This window comes from Macaca mulatta, chromosome 14 (genome assembly GCF_049350105.2).
Source record: "Macaca mulatta isolate MMU2019108-1 chromosome 14, T2T-MMU8v2.0, whole genome shotgun sequence".
Taxonomy (NCBI): Eukaryota; Metazoa; Chordata; class Mammalia; order Primates; family Cercopithecidae; genus Macaca; species Macaca mulatta.
The window spans coordinates 14,975,785-14,992,619 of record NC_133419.1 but is presented as its reverse complement, the minus strand read 5'-3'; the positions used below and the strand labels follow the sequence as shown (position 1 = coordinate 14,992,619).

At 38.1% G+C, this 16,835-nt stretch overlaps 1 protein-coding gene across 1 annotated transcript in view; it reads right to left on the bottom strand.

The window, feature by feature from the left end:
* LPXN (leupaxin) overlaps window positions 1-16,835 on the bottom strand; it is a gene marked incomplete at its 3' end in the record, with an annotated part of 45,207 nt that overhangs the window by 7,047 nt on the left and 21,325 nt on the right. The window contains 3 exon segments of the mRNA NM_001260791.1: window positions 11,971-12,052; window positions 12,153-12,326; window positions 13,239-13,406. Coding sequence (NP_001247720.1) covers window positions 11,971-12,052; window positions 12,153-12,326; window positions 13,239-13,406 — 424 coding nt within the window.

The window sequence follows — 16,835 nt, the reverse complement described above, 5'->3', positions numbered from 1 at the left end:
CCTCAATAAAATATTGGCAAACTGAATCCAGTAGCACATCAAAAAGCTTATCCACCACGATCAAGTTGGCTTCATACCTGGGACGCAAAGCTGGTTCAACATACATAAATCAATAAATGTAATCCATCACATAAACAGAACCAATGACAAAAACCATGATATCTCAATCGATGCAGAAAAGGCCTTTGGCAAAATTTAACACCCCTTCATGATAAAATCTCTCAATAAACTAGGTATTGATGGAATGTATCTCAAAATAATAAGAGCTATTTATGACAAACTCACAGCCAATATCATACTGAATGGGCAAAAACTGGAACCTTTCCCTGTGAAAATCGGCACAAGGATGCTGTCTCTCACCACTCCTATTCAACATAGTGTTGGAAGTTCTGGCCAGGGCAATCAGGCAAGAGAAAGAAATAAAGAGTATTCACATAGGAAAAGAGGAAGTCAAATTATCTCTGTTTGCAGATGACATGATTGTATATTTAGAAAACCCCATCATCTTAGCCTAAAATCTCCTAAAGATGATAAGCAACTTCAGCAAAGTCTCGGGATACAAAATCAATGTGCAAAAATCACAAGCATTCCTATACACCAATAATAGAGAGAAAAATCATGAGTGAAACTCATTCACAATTGCTATAAAGAGAATTAAATACCTTGGAATACAATCTACAAGGGATATGAATGACCTCTTCAAGGAGAACTACAAACCACTGTTCAAGGAAATAACACAGGACACAATCAAATGGAAAAATATTCCATGCTTATGGATAGGAATATCATGAAAATGGCCATACTGACCAAACTAATTTATACATTCAATGCTATCCGCATCAAGCTACCATTGATTTTCTTCATAGAATTAGAAAAAACTACTTTAAATTTCATATGGAACCAAAAAATAGCCCGCATAGCCAAGACAATCCTAAGCAAAAAGAACAAAGCTGGAAGCATCATGCTATCTGACTTCATACTACACTACAAGGCTACAGTAACAAAAACAGCATGGTACTGGTACCAAAACAGATATATAGATCAATGGAACAGAACAAAGGCCTCAGAAATAACACCACACATCTACAACCATCTGATCTTTGACAAACATGACAAAACCAAGCAATGGGGAAAGGATTCCTTATTTAATAAATGGTGTTGGGAAAACTGGCTAGCTATATGCAGACAACTGAAACTGGACCCCTTCCTTACACCTTATACAAAAATTAACTCAAGATGGATTAAAGACTTAAACGTAAGACCTAAAACCATAAAATTCCTACAAGAAAACCTAGGCAATACCATTCAGGACATAGGCAAAGACTTCATGACTAAAACACCAAAAGCAATGGCAACAAAAGCCGAAATAGACAAATGGGATCCAATTAAACTAAAGAGCTTCTGCACAGCAAAAGAAACTATCATCAGAGTGAACAGGCAACCTACAAAATGGGAGAAAATTTTTGCAATCTGTCCATCTGACAAAAGACTAATATCCAGAATCTACAATGAACTTAAACAAATTTACAAGAAAAAAACAACCCCATCAAAAAGTGAGTAAAGGACGTGAACAAACACTTCTCAAAAGAAGACATTTATGTAGCCAAGAAACATATGAAAAAAAAAAAGCTCATCATCACTTGTCATTAGAGAAATGCAAATCAAAACCACAATGAGATACCATCTCATGCCAGTTAGAATGGTGATCTTTAAAAAGTCAGAAAACAACGGATGCTGGAGAGAATATGGAGAAATAGGAATGATTTTACACTGTTGGTGGGAGTGTAAATTAGTTCAACCATTGTAGAAGACTGTGTGGCAATTCCTCAAGGATCTAGATCCAGAAATAGCATTTGACCCAGCAATTCCATTACTAGGTATATACCCAGAGGATTATAAATCATTCTACCATAAAGACATATGCACACATATGTTTACTGCGGCACTATTCACAAAAGCAAAGACTTGGAATCAACCCAAATGCCCATCAATGATAGTCTGGATAAAGAAAATGTGGCACATATACACCATGGAATACTATGCAGCCATAAAAAAAGATGAGTTCATGTCCTTTGCAGGGACATGGATGAAGCTGGAAACCATCATTCTGTGCAAACTAACACAAAAACAGAAAACCAAACACTACATGTTCCCACTCATAAGTGGGAGTTGAACAATGAGAACACATGGACACAGGGAGGGGAATATCACCCACCGGGACCTGATGGGGAGCCGGGGGCTAGGGGAGGGATAACATAGGAGAAATACCTAAGGTAGATGACGGATTGATGGGTGCAGCAAACCACCATGGCACATGTATACCTATGTAACAAATCTGCACATTCTGCACATGTGCCCCAGAACTTAAAGTATAATAATAAAAAAGAAATAGTTCATACAAGTAACTTTAAATGATAGTGTTGAGAGTGTACAGTCCTAATGATGTATTCTAAAGACAAAATGAGCTAAAAAGAAATCTTAAACTGTTTTTATATATACTAGAAATGTGCTGAGAGTAGATTCTGATGCTCTTACCACATACACATGAAAAGGGTTACTATGAGTGAGGATGGGTATGTTAATTTGCCTAACTGTAGTAAATATTTCACTGTGTATATCAAAATATCATGTTGTGTACCTTAAAATATACAATAAAATAATACAATACTATATATACATGCATGTCTGTACACACAATAAAAATAATTAGTTCATTTATAATATTTATGTATTTTTTGAAATTATTATAGGTAGATTGTATAATAAAGCAAATAATTATATTAATGCCTTTGGAAAGCAAGATTTCCAGCATTAAAAAAGACACAAGTAATCAAACAAATCAAACAAAAAACTGTATTCTTATACTATATCAGATATATTAGTATGAACCCATGACTTACTTTTCTTTAAAAAAAAAAAAAAAAGAACAGATTCTATCGGGGTGCAGTGGCTCCTGCCTGTACTCTCAGAACTTTGAGAGGCTGAGGTGGGAGGACTGGTTGAAGCCTGGAGTTTGAGATGAGCCCTGGGCAACATAGTCGGACCCACTCTCTACAAAAAAATTTTAAAAATTAGCCCGACCTGGTGGTACACATCTGTAGTCCCAGCTACTCAGAAGGCTGATGTGGGAGAATTGCTTGAGTCCAGGAGTTCAAGGGTGCAGCAAGCTATGACAGCACCTCTGCACTCCAGCCTGGGAGACAGCATGAGACCCTGTCTCTATAAAATTTAAAAACCTTAGAAAGTAGATCTGAAGCTCTGTCCACGGAAAAACCTAGAAGAAATGACATCCCAGAAATAATGAACACTCTTAATTTTTAAATACCCTCACTGAAGCAGTCTTTTTGGAGAAATGGATGATTCCAAGTATGTGGCAGAGTTGACAAGATAGGCCTGATGTATCTTGCTGTGCCAAGGAAATAGGAGGATTACTGGGATCATATCAGAAAGATACAGTAACCGTATTGAAGGGGCTACCTCTGACCTCAGACGAAAAAACGTGAGCATTAAAAAATACTACTTCAATAGATCAAATTATACCAAGTATATGTAACTCCATGAGTGCATAATGATTTTTTAAAAATAAAAATTTATTGGTTTCCATTGGACATTGTTAATGAACCCATTTATTATCCTTATAATTACTCTTATTAACAGAAAGTGTCAAACACTTATCTCACCTTTCCTGTATGAGATATATTTCAAGATAATCCAATAATTGATGATAGAAAGTTTTTGTAGAACTCAGCTAATAAATATAGAAGGAATAATAGAAAATTCAGCATTTTACCACCTATTCCATTGGATTTAGGCAATAGTCATCAATGGGGAACTTTAAAATGGATCAGGATGACACTGCTTAAATCTAGTGGTCAATGTTAGTTATCAATAAAAGTGGTCAACCAGTCATTATATACCTCTCGATGTGATTCAACAAGAAGTATACTGCACCAACCACCTGAAACCTATTCTTGATGAGATTACATGACTTCTAAACTTGCTTCTCAATATTCCAGCAAGAAAAAATATGGATGGATGGGTGAAAGTTAATAGAGGAATCCATTTGGCAAAACACTTATACTTACTGAAGCTAGGTAAGGAAGTACTTTAATGTTTAGACTGTACTATAATAAAAACATTTAAAAAGCAATTTGTTGAGGTATAAGAACTTTCTCTTTAATACATGAAATTTTCACTGTTAGACACATATTAGAAAATTCTTGGCTTGAGTCTTCCTGATCCCATGTCCAGGTAATGGAGCTACACTGAGAATGAGAAACTCATAGTGAATGTTTTTTAAAACCTTTTAAAACAAGTGCACCTCACAAATCAACAAATAGCCCCAAAATAGATACTTTTAATAATAATATGTTGGACATTATGAGTAATTCAGGAAACTCAAAAGAAAACAATGAATTCGTAATTTTTGCTAATCAGTAGTTGATTTTCTAATTTTAGCTAAGTAGTAAAAACAGTGTTAAATAAATATACTCAATGCTAAAAGATATATGGAATGATCCATATATTCATATATTCCTGGTAATAATATTAACTGTATTATTCTTTTGGAGAGTCACTTGATAATCTATATCAAGGTTTTTTTAAAAAAGGTATAGACATCTAAGTCCTGGGAATTAATTAATACAAATAATTCAAAAGAAGAAAACATTATGTTTAATGATATTCATTACAGTACTACTAAACACCAGAAGTAATCTAAATATGATACTATTGTTAATACATTTAGTTGTTTCCAATGTTTAGAACTATAATAATGCTTCAGTGAAAATCTTTAGGCATATAGTATTTTATTTTTTATTTATATAAATCCCTAATGGAATAATTGATAATGTTAAAATTATTATAAAAATATTATGAAATTATGATGAAACAACATGGAGAAATGCTTAAGTATAAAAAAAAATTTTAGGCACACAATAACTTATGTGTGCCCATGTATGAAAAATGTAGAAAAACACTGGAAGGAAAAAGTTTTTTGTATTGCTTGAGGTTAACAGGGTAATAAGTTAAAAATAAAAGTTTCCGCAAGGTGTTTTTATTGTCTTTACACTTAAAAAAAAATAACTAATTAATCCTTAAGCACTTATTCCAGTGATACATTTGCTCTGTTTTGAAACGCACTTTCCTGAGATACCCAAATGGCTTAATCCTTTGCTTACCTCAGGGGTCTGCTTAAGAGAAAAAGTGACTCAACCACTGTGTCTCAAATAGTATCTAATCACTCTCTCTCTAACCATGCAGAATAGGTAGTAGTTAGTTGACTAGATCGATTACTGTTTGTCTCCTCCACCAGAATACATTAATCGTGAGGACAAGAACTTTCCTTTTTGTCACTATATTCCTAGTACTTAGAATAATGCCTGACACATATATAGTAGTTGCTCAATAAATACATATTGAATGAGCAGACATAAGAACAATATTACAATAGCATAGTTGAGATCATCTGTTCCAGAGTATATGGCAGGTTAGAGTCTCACTTCAGCATTGACCAGAATATGTATAGATGGATTAACTTTTATGTAAGAAACCCTACTTAGTATTTACTTAGAGAGACACCTAAAATGAAGACTATATTATCAGCAATCCCATTTACGGAGCATCTGCATTGTACTGGTTCCACTGAAGGCTCTGTCTATAGTACTAAATTAAAATGAGATTTTTTCAGAGCAACCTTCTGAAGTAGGCTTTAGCCCCATTTAACGAATGAGAAAAGACAGCTTAGAGAATTTACACCTGACTAGTCAGGAGAGGAACTGAGATTCAAATCTAGGCCTAACTTCAATGTCATATCTCTAACTTAAATGCATCCTGACTTTGACCTCTCTGTGGGAACTGACAATATCAGCTGAGCACAAATAATTTTGTAAATATGAGAGTTCTACCTCTTCTCCACTAAAACAGCATGTAAGCAAAGCATGCACAGTGTTCTGTAAAGCAGACTACCTAGAAAACACTATTTCTAGAAATCAGCTTTGATAGCAGCAGCCAGATCACAACATGGCAATAGAAACAGCTAGGTGTTGGGGCCCAAACCATATGGCTGCAGTTTTTCCACTACCTCAACACTTTTTCACATGCCTTGCTTTGTTCAGCCTTGCTTTCTTTAAAAAGCAGACAGTTTAGCAGAATTCTGAGGCCTACAGATCTGAATCTAAACTACTAATTTTATATGCTGTCCTGTGTTCTTCTTCTAAACGCCTGAGACACAGAAGAGCTCACTTTACTTTTTACTTACACTGTCAAATGATGTCTAGAGTCTATTCAAGGAAACCTGAATACCGTTAAGTCCTACTATGTAAGAAAAACAAATACCTGCAACCACCTGTCTCATTTTGTGTAGTGTAATAGTGTTTCTCAAACTTTAGTGTGCATTATTTATCTGGGAACTTGATAAAATGCAGATTGCTGGGTCTTCCACCCTGAGTTTTCAATTCAATAGGTCTGGGATGGGGCCCAAGATTTCACATTTCTAACAAGTCCCCAGGTGATGCTGGTGCTGCATAAAGCAAATGACACAAAACTGAGCTTGCCTATAGGTAGGTATTACTTGAGAAAACTGTAAGACATGCCAACTATCTGAGAAATGATCCTCATCTAGGCATCTGCTGGACAGCTGGTTTCGAGAGTGGGATAACAGGGGAGTAACAGCCTCTGTTTCAACTCGGGTAGATCTCAGGAAGGGAATCAAAAGCAATCAGCCAAACTTGCTGTGATACCCCTGCATTTCATAATCTAATAAATTAAGAAAGTTTCAGCTCTTGCTTTCTTGGAGGATCTCTCTGGGACCAATTACCTCATGAGGAAGAATGAGAAATACCGACAATTAAAAGTGCCACAAAAAGAGGGAGAGTGTTTACACTCTGGTGAGGCTCTTAGCCACAGGGGAAATTAGGGAGCACCTACATGGCCTGGATAATGAGCAATTAAAAAGAAACACAGGTAGACACTGAAGAGCTCATCCCTGTGGGAGGAGGCTAAGGCCCAATGGCTTGAGCCTTAAAGAGGAATTCTCTGAACTGATGAAAAAATACAGATGAATTTAATTTCCCAGGAGGCTCAGCGGTTAAATTGTCATTATAGAAACTCTTTGTGACTATGTAACTTGGGGTGAGGCAGGATGTCACCTAATTAATGGACTGACCATATGGCAGGAGACCTTTTTACAGAAAGCCAGGTATAAAAAGGAAAATACAACCCAAGTGGAGCTTCTGATTAATAAATGTCCCTTTTTGTCATGTGACTCTATGTATAAATATGTTTTAAGTGTTGTTTCCTGTTTATATAAAGCCATAAATGACCCCATCAGCCCTGTCTGTCTAGAAGGGGCCTGAGTCAAGAAAATGAGAACTAGCTACCTTCATGGTGCTTTCTGGTCATCCTATGGATTGGATATTTTTGTGTATGAGTATCTAACTTATGTCTCTACTTGAAATGTGCCTATGTCCTATTGTTCTGCTTTCAGGCAACTTCTCCATCATAATGATCCACAGGGCAGTATTCACTTGCTGACGGTTCTACTCAACTAATTCTCAGACTTTTATGGCTACCAGTACAATATAAATTACCGTAACACATTTTAATACGATTTGTATTAAGTGTCAATGAAAAATGCTGCTTAGGTAAAATACCATCTAGAAATGAAATACCTAATGATTTGTGAAAAAGCATTGAGCAAGCTCCAGTGAACAAGCAAATTACTACAGGACACTTTGCTTGTGGAATCTGTCAGCGCCACTGTATCTGGGTCTATTGTCAAATAAAGCATATTGTGTTGGTACCACAAAAGTAAAGAGATGCAACAGCAGAAGAGGAATTGAGTTTCAGTCAAAAGGCAGTTGTGATGTTTTATGAAAAACATAGAACTTGCAGAAATGATACCCAAGTTGAAATCTTGCCTCTTCAACTTTCTAACTGTGTGACTTTAAGAAAATCCTTTACCTACCTGAGACTCACTATTTTTATCTATAACTAGGTAAAATGTGGAATAAACTTGCTCTCACAAGACTGCGGTGGCATCAAATAAATTATTTTTAACCACATACATAATAATATGCCTGATATTTGGGAAAGTCTCCATATTAGCAAAGGGCCTAAACACATGGGATTTTCTTTACTCCCTCCTGAAACATCATTAACATGACAGTTAAGGAATTATGTAAATTATAAAGAGCCATAAGGAAAGATAAAAAAGTAAAGGATATGCCACCAGGTGAGATATTAACTAAATTTTCAAGATTTTAAAGTAGGCTATAAGAGTGGCAACTGGCTTAACATAAATAAGAAAACTGGAACTTATGTCTCCACAGATGGGAGAGGCCAATAAAAATCAAGCCATCTTGAATACGATAATATCAGAGGGGCTCAGGAATTGAATGCATGAGGTACTCTTCAAGGCTAGAAACAGGACTGGTTGAAAGTCTAAAGAACGATTAGAAGGTTAGATGCCTTATCTTATGGTAAGATGCAGTGATTATTTCTGTAAATATTGAACAAGAGAGTCTCAATGATCAGGAATGTTGGACACCATGAGGAAATGAGTCAAGCTCTCTACTGAAAAATGGGAATTAAGTAAAAGTTGACATGCTGAATGGTGAAAGTCCATTCCCCCATCCCCTTTTTCAATCTCAGAATGCTGGCAAAGAGAACATCTCTTTAGCATAATTGGCTCAACAGAAAAGACCTAAGATTGTCATATTCAGGAGTCACTCAACAAAATGGCCAGAGCATCTTACCTGAGTGCCGTATAGTCAAGTCCACCAGTCAACAATTTCTGTCTATATCCATGGAGTTTGAAATTAGCATTTTAGTGTCTCATTCTTAAACAGTAACAGACAACCATGGATCAGCAGCATTTGCAAAGACCAGTGTAAACAAATGTAAGGCACCAAAATGTAATATATATCAAATTCCAAATTGAACTGCAAAACATCCCTCCAAACAGGTAGCCAAAGACTATTTGTACAATTCTGGAATTCCTCACTCACGTTCAGGAGAAAACAGGTAAAGAAAAAGGAAAACTGAGAGAAGGATTTCTTTGAAGAAAACTGTGCTATGAGTGCCTCATCACCACCAAGAAAGATGAGGTATAGTTCTGTTATCAAGATAACCTGAGGTTATCACTCAGGTTAAAAGAGGGACTTCAGTGGGACCACTCAGAGAGGTGGATATGTGTGCCTTGGCATTAGTGAGATGCAGTTAGTGGTATCAGAGTTATCCCTGGAAAAAGTCCATAGGTGAGTCTGGCTGAAAGAGTCTATGGCAGCTGAATAGAAACATGCAGCTAAAAATTAATTGTAACCCCACTGGCTGTCAGAGAAAAGAGTAAGTTATCCATGGTCCTTCTATGAAAATTTGAGTGGAATAGATGATCTGGAACCATGTTAATAACTTCTAAGGGTTCACTAGGGGGGAACAATGAAAGCCCCTTGAAAAAAAGAATCTTTACAAAACAAATCCTCAAAGAAACATGACAAGGACAGAACAGCCAGTCAAGACACGTAAAGGGCAATCAAGAGTTCACTGTTGGACCTGTCTTAATCCCAAAAAGAATTCAGGGAAAAAAGTCAGAGCTAAACACTGGCCAGGTCTGGAGAGCATACAGCCAATTTAACAACAATCCCAGACAAGTTAGACCTTCCTGCCTTCCATTCTCATCTCCATCCTCCCTAGTGTTTCAAGCCTACAGCAGGCAGGTGTCAATGCTGGCAATAAGGGTGAGGGTGGTAGATAACAAAGTGGGGTCCGGAGAAATGAAAGGCCATACCCCTGTCCTCACCTCCTGCAGCTTGAAGGTCCTAAAAAGAGAGGGAGTGGCTGTCACTTTTAAAGTGCTGTAAGCCTTAACTATTACACAGACCGAATTACCTATGGGCTTAGTTTTTGTGTTTTGTTTCTTAAATTGATTTTATATTTATAACTGTTTTTTAAGAGTAATCAGAAAAGACAGAGGACTGCACCAGCTTTTATTTGTAAGAGAGGAGAAATCCTTCCCCACCGAGTTCATTCTAAAAGGACAGGAGAAAGAAAACAAAGTAAAGCAGCTTTCTGATTCCATGTTTGCTCAAAACAAACATAAAAAGAAGAAATTTTTTTTAAAAAGACAATTCAGAAAACACATGAAACAAACATACAAAGGGGGAAGAATGGGTCATGTAGAAAGGATCAAGGATAAAAAAATTTTAATAAAAACTTGCCAACCATGGAAGGTAGAAGACAGTGAAGCAATGTTTTCAGAATTATGAAGGAAAATAGTTTCCACTTAGAATTCTATGCCCAGGCAACTTAAGGGAAATGACAGAATAAAAATATTTTCAGATATTCAAGTTCTCAAAAATTCTTTCTCAGAAAGCTACTAGGGGATTTTCCCCACTAAAATAAAGGTGGTAACATGTCTAAAACATAGACATGGGACCCAGGAAACAGAGCATCCAAAGAGAAAAGTAATAAAAGGAATTTCTAAGAGTAATTACTAGATATAATTCTAAGTTACTGAACCAGAATGACTGTTACTCAGCAGGAAGAAATCATTTCATGTTGAATCAGGAGGAAGAAAGTCTCCTGGAGGGATATCTCCAGCAAAAAAAAAAAAAAAAAAAGAAAAGAAAAGAAAAGAAACCGACTTATTGCCAGATGTAGTTGACCATTTTGAAAAGAATTTCACAGTTCTGTTACATAACTTAGTGATAAGTACAATGAAAACAAAGCTAATTTCATAAAGGATTCAAATGTTAACTTAAGAAAAAAATGAATTTATACAAAAAAGACACTGTGATAATATTAACATTACTATACCTCCATGTGCTTGGCACTGTTCTAAATACTATGCTTGTATTGTCTCTAAATCCTCATAACAACCCTATAAAGTAGGCAATTTCATTAGGACTATTTTACTGATGAGGAAAGTGAGGTACAGAGATGTTAAATGACTTGAACAACATCATACAGTTAATAAATACCACAACCCAGATTTGAACCGGGAAGTCTGACTCTAAAATCCAGACTCTAGTGTAGTCAGTTTGCTACATGGCTTACTTGTGAGCAGTATTTTATGATTGTCAACATATACACACTGAATACTGATCTAATCTGTAATTATGATATAATTATACATTGAAAAAACAGGGGAGGGGAAATATGTTGGGACTGAGTGGGGTAATAACAACATTTCTAAATCTCATCTTCCCTCCTAGACAGTCAATACATAATGGTTGAAACTGGAAAAATAAAACAACCTATAACAAGATAAGTTATTATTTAAAACACATAAGCAGGCCAGGCACAGTAGTTCATGCCTAATCCCAGCACTTTGGGAGGCCGAGGCAGGCAGATCATGAGATGAGAAGTCCAAGACCAGCCTGGCCAATATGGTGAAACCCCATCTCTACTAAAAATACAAAACTTAGCTGGGCGTGGTGGCAAGTGCTTATAGTCCCAGCTACTCGGGAGGGTGAGGCAGAAGAATCATTTGAACCCGGGAGGTGGAGGTTGCAGTGGGCCGAGATCGCACCAGAGATCGCACCACTGCACTCCAGCCTGGGCAACAGAGCAAGACTCCATCCAAAAAACACACAACAACAACAACAACAACAACAACAAATAAGTAAATAACAGAAGAAATAGCTAAAATAATTTGGAGAGGAGAACTAGATTTGGGGATGAGAAAGAGACTTTTTCAATATTCAACAAGAAAAGTCTTTTTCAATGTTACCCTTGAAGTAATATTTGAGGTTTTAAACTACGCATTTGTATTTCTGTGATTTAAAAAATCAATTTAAAGGGAACTTATAAATGTTGGAGAAAGGTAGAGAGGGATGGTATCTAGTACTGAAATGGGCGCTTCAATAATAGTGATAGGAACCAGGACTCCCGTGACTACCAGGAAAGGTGTTGCTGGTCTTATAACTACCTACTGGGGTGTGGGATACAACCTCTCAAGTCGGGTCATACCTTCTGCACCAAACACCTCTCCACAGTGAGAGCAGAAGAAGTGTTCTGGGTGCCAGGTCTGGTTCATTGCTGTCAGCACTTTCTGAAAAGGGAACACACAGATATTACAATGATGCAGAGTTGTAAAGCATGACTCTAGTTCTGAACGATTGAAAGCTGGAGAGGAGTGGGGATTTACTTACATCCAGGATGGGAGCAGCACAGTAAGCGCAGCGTGGAGAAAAAAGTTGGTGGTAGTCGTTGGGGCAGTAGGCCAAGCCATTCCGCTCAAAGAAGGGACTGGAGCCGATCTCTTCTTTGCAGTGAGTACAGACAAAATGTTCAGGATGCCATGCTTGCCCTAGAGCATGGATCACCTGTGGAGTGAAATGAAGCCTGACACAGGAGCCCAGTTGAGTGCTCTATAGCCTATAGGTTGCACAACTCTAGGGAGCACTCTTCACACTGTACCCCTTGTAGACAACACCCTGTGGAATTACACAACACTGAGGCCTAGACCTAGGTTCCACCTAAGGCCATCTGTTGTCTGTGCTTTATGGATTGATAATAAAAGGATGCCCACTTCCCTGACTGATCACTGTGATGAAAGCCTGTAAATGTTCACAACCACTCCACTGCCACAGGGGGTGGCTGAAACAACACAGAGCACATTAATGACAGACAAGTTGTAACTGTAGCCTTGGCGTGGAAGGGACCCCTGGAAAACGAAAAGACCAAATGACAGTTTTTATTCCTCTAGTTTGAACACTTTATTCCATGCCCCATGCAGTCAGGTCTCAAAGCCTTTTATCATAGCTTTGGTGAAGGATGATGCAGAACAGGGGTCTGCAGCTGTGACTTGGAGCTGAGTTCAGCTGAAAATTGTAATCAATCAATTTAGACTGGGAATGTCTGAACAAAGGGAGCAGTGAGAAAGGTCATCTCAGTAAAGGCAGTACAGAAAAATGGTTAAGAACTCACTTGGGAGAGAGTCTACTGGTTTCAGATCTTATCTCTACTTCTTACTAGGCCTTAGATATGTCCATTAATGTCTCTGAGCCCTTAGTTTCCTTATCTTTACAAAGGGAGCAACCATGCTTCTTGAAGGGCCGATGTGACCATTAAATGAGGAAATACTTGTAAAGCACTTAGCTCAGTGGCCAGAGCACTGTGATTAGTAATTATTCATGATAACTAAAATATCTCAAATTATAAGGAGAAAGAGCAATCCTTGATGGGACAGAGAAAGACACAGAAGGCTGTAGGACCAAAATTTCAGCCCATCTTACCTTCCCAGCAATCGGTTTCCGGCAGGATGCACAATGGCCCTTGGGCACTGTGGCAATGCCAAGGTCCTGCAATTCCTGCTCCAGACCCCCAAGCATTGAGTCCAGGGAGGCCTTGTGATCCTGCTTGTCTGGTAAGTGTTTCTTGCCAGCATCTGCTCTCACTGCAACCTGGTCCAAGGGAAGAACCAAGAACAGAATCAGTCTCACGTATTTCTATTCTCACTGGCATCTTCTAATGACTCTATAAATTCACCTTTACTGACTGATCTCTTAGCCTTTCCCCAGCCTTCCTCCAAGGCATTGGAAGAATCTAAAATTTCAACACCAATAAAAATATTGTCATCTCCCTTTCACCCTAAACTCCTCAGGCCAAATGAAATCTGACTAATCTTCTGTTTGTAAATCTTTTCTTAACATAGGAATTTTAGTACATGAAAATGATACCCTTTGAAGATCTTAGGATGACCCTAGTTCAAAAACTAGTCACATCTCCATTTTACTCACTTATTTGGCAGTATTTGTTGAATACCTGGTTTGTGCCAATCATTGCTCTAAGCACTTGGATTAAAGCAAGGATAAGACAGACCAAGTGTCTGGTCTCATGGAATTCTGTGGGTGATAGACAATAAACAACTAAACAAATAAATATATGTTACAATGTCAGATAGAGATGTTATATAGAGAGACAGAAATGACACACGAAGATGGTAAGAATAATTGATTTACATGGAGGTAATAATCAAAGAAGGCCCCTCTAAGGAAGTAATATTTGAGTAGATACTTGGGACTCAGAAATATTGGCATTTATGGGAAAAGCATTCTAGGGGGAGGGAAGGCCCTGAGGAAGAAAACAACTTGGCACATTAGAAGAAAAGTCAAAGAGGTCAGTGGGGCTAAAGCAGAGGGAGTTAGATTGAACACAGCAGGAGAAGGTGATCGAGAAAGAGAGGCAAAGATCACATAGGAACCTCATGGTAAACACTTGGGTTTTATTCCAAGGTGACGGGAGCCATTGCAGGATTTCAAGCACAGGAGTGAAGGAATCTGGAGGATCCCTGTGGTAGCTGAGTGGACAATTAAGTGTTGACAAGCAAGAGTGAACATAGGGAGATTATCAGATAATGACTTAGATCAGTGTTATAGGAGAAGGTGGTGAGAAGTCATCAGGTAAGACTTGTTGATGGATTGGAATTATTTAAGCAAAGTCCAAAATTATTATAAACCATTCAAAGAAAGATCCTTACTTTAAAAAAAAGTGGGGAGCGGGGGCTAACTGACCCTTCATAACCTCATATCCTGATTCTGGCTCTCTCTAGCTGGGCGACTGCTACCATCTATCTACCAAATACTTCACTCATCAGAAAACTACAATGGCTGTCCATTGCCTCCACATCAAGTCTGCACTTATCAGACAGACATTCAAAGCCTCCCATCTACTGTCCTCCCTTTTTATCTTTCCCAATCTCATCTTTTATTAATACTATGTTGTAAAAGGCCTCCATTGTTTAGGCCAGCTGGGCTCTTCAGTCTCCTGAATGTGATCTGTTACTGTCTGCCGTAAGACCTCTACTTATACTACTTTTACTGCCTGTTAAACATCACATTGTCACCAATCAAAATGCTCATTTTCCTTCAAGACATTTTGATCATCTGACAGACATCCTTCCTCCTCTAATATATGTTAGTTAATATTCAAGAGGTTAGTGTTTAGAAGGTTAGTGTCTGAAAGGTCTGAAGGGGTGACTGACATTAATTATGAAAAATAAGTAAAAATACAATATAACTACATCTACACCTACATCTCTATCTCTTCACTGAATACTTCTGAACAGATATAGAAGAGACAGGAAATTCTGCCTATCTCCAGTGGGGCAGAACTGGACGGCTAGGCTGCAGAGCTGAGAAGGAAACAGTTCAGTGCAAGCTTTTTGTACTTTCGTTTTTTGTACAATGTGAAGGTGAAGCTTATTCAAAAGATAAACGGCGCCAGGAACAGTGGCTCATGCCCGTAATCCTAGTACTTTGAGAGGCCAAGGCAGACAGGTCACCTGAGCTTAGAAGTTTGAGGCCAGCCTGGGCAACATAGCAAAACCTCGTCTACTAAAAATACAAAAATTAGCTGGGCATGGTGGCGCATGCCTGTAATCCCAGCTACTCAGGAGGCTGAGGCACTAGAATCGCTTGAACCCAGAAGGTGGAGGTTGCAGTGAGCCGAGATCATGCCACTGCACTCCAGCCTGGGTAACCGGGTAAGAATTCGTCTCAAAAAAAAAGATGGCGTTGTAAATTAAGAATTTAAATAAACCAAGATACATGCTAAATCAATTAGAAACACAACACAATTAAATCTAATGTACATTTTTTTCTAGTATTTTCAGATATACAGCATAATGAGCCAATCTACCCAGCTTTATTGTAGACACTGGCCCATCAAAGGATGTAAGTCATTAAGGAAAACTTGTTTGTAATGTTTATTTATTCATCTCTCTAATAAATATGTGTTGCTCACAATGTATCAGGCCCTGTGTTGAGCAATGGGAGTCCCAAGGTAAGCTCTAAAGATAAGGTTCCTGCCCTCTCCAATCACACACGTTTTTATGTACTGCTTTGAGATTACTTCATAGTCACCTCATGAGTATATATCAAATCCTCCAACCAGATTTAAAATGGTTGGATTCTCTGCCTTAAGGATTCTGGATTATATTTCCTAAATAAATCTTTAAGCCCATTTATCTGAGATTTTCATTCCATGCCAGACCATGTGAGCTCACCACTTTAGAGGTGTTCTAGAGACTAGAACAAAGAGGCAGATTTTATCTCAATACGGGCTTGGGACTTCTCACCCTTCCTACTGTCAGAGCTATGCTTTGATCTCCCCTGCTGTGTCTCAGCTTGCTCACTGATATCCTCTGTCCTGCTTAGTCAGGTCTCTTTAACAGTCCTTTCGGCCAGGTGCAGTGGCTCGCGCCTGTAATCCGAGGACTTTGGGAGGCCTAGGCAGGTGGATCACAAAGTCAGGAGTTCGAGACCAGCCTGGCCAAGATGGTGACACCCCATCTCTACTAAAAATACAACAAAAATTAGCTGTGCACAGTGGCGGGCACCTGTAATCTAAGCTACTCACTCGGGAGGCTGAGGCAGGAGGATCACTTGAACCCGGGAGGCAGAGGTTGCAGTGAGCCAAGATTGCACCACCTGACTCTAGCCTGGGTCACAGAGCAAGACTCTGTCTCAAAAAAAAAAAAAGAAAATCCTTTCACATTATCAAGTCTTAGATACCTCTGCCCTCAGGACTCGTTGCAACTAACACCACCTTTCTTCCCATCTCTCTATGTCCAAACTCTGCCAGTTCTTCAGAGTCCATCCCAAGTTTCAACTATCTGATTAAATCTCCAAAATCTCTCTATATCCGTAACGTTTGCTCTACATATGTTTGCAAACCACCTGGCTTTTATTCGATAAATGTTAAAAAAAACTTATGCCTCATTTTGCCAAGCACACTCCAGCTCCTTGAGATCAAAGTCTGTATTATATATTAATTTTTGTGTCCAAATAACACATAGTACAAAGATGGGTTAACTCATGGAATTAAATTTA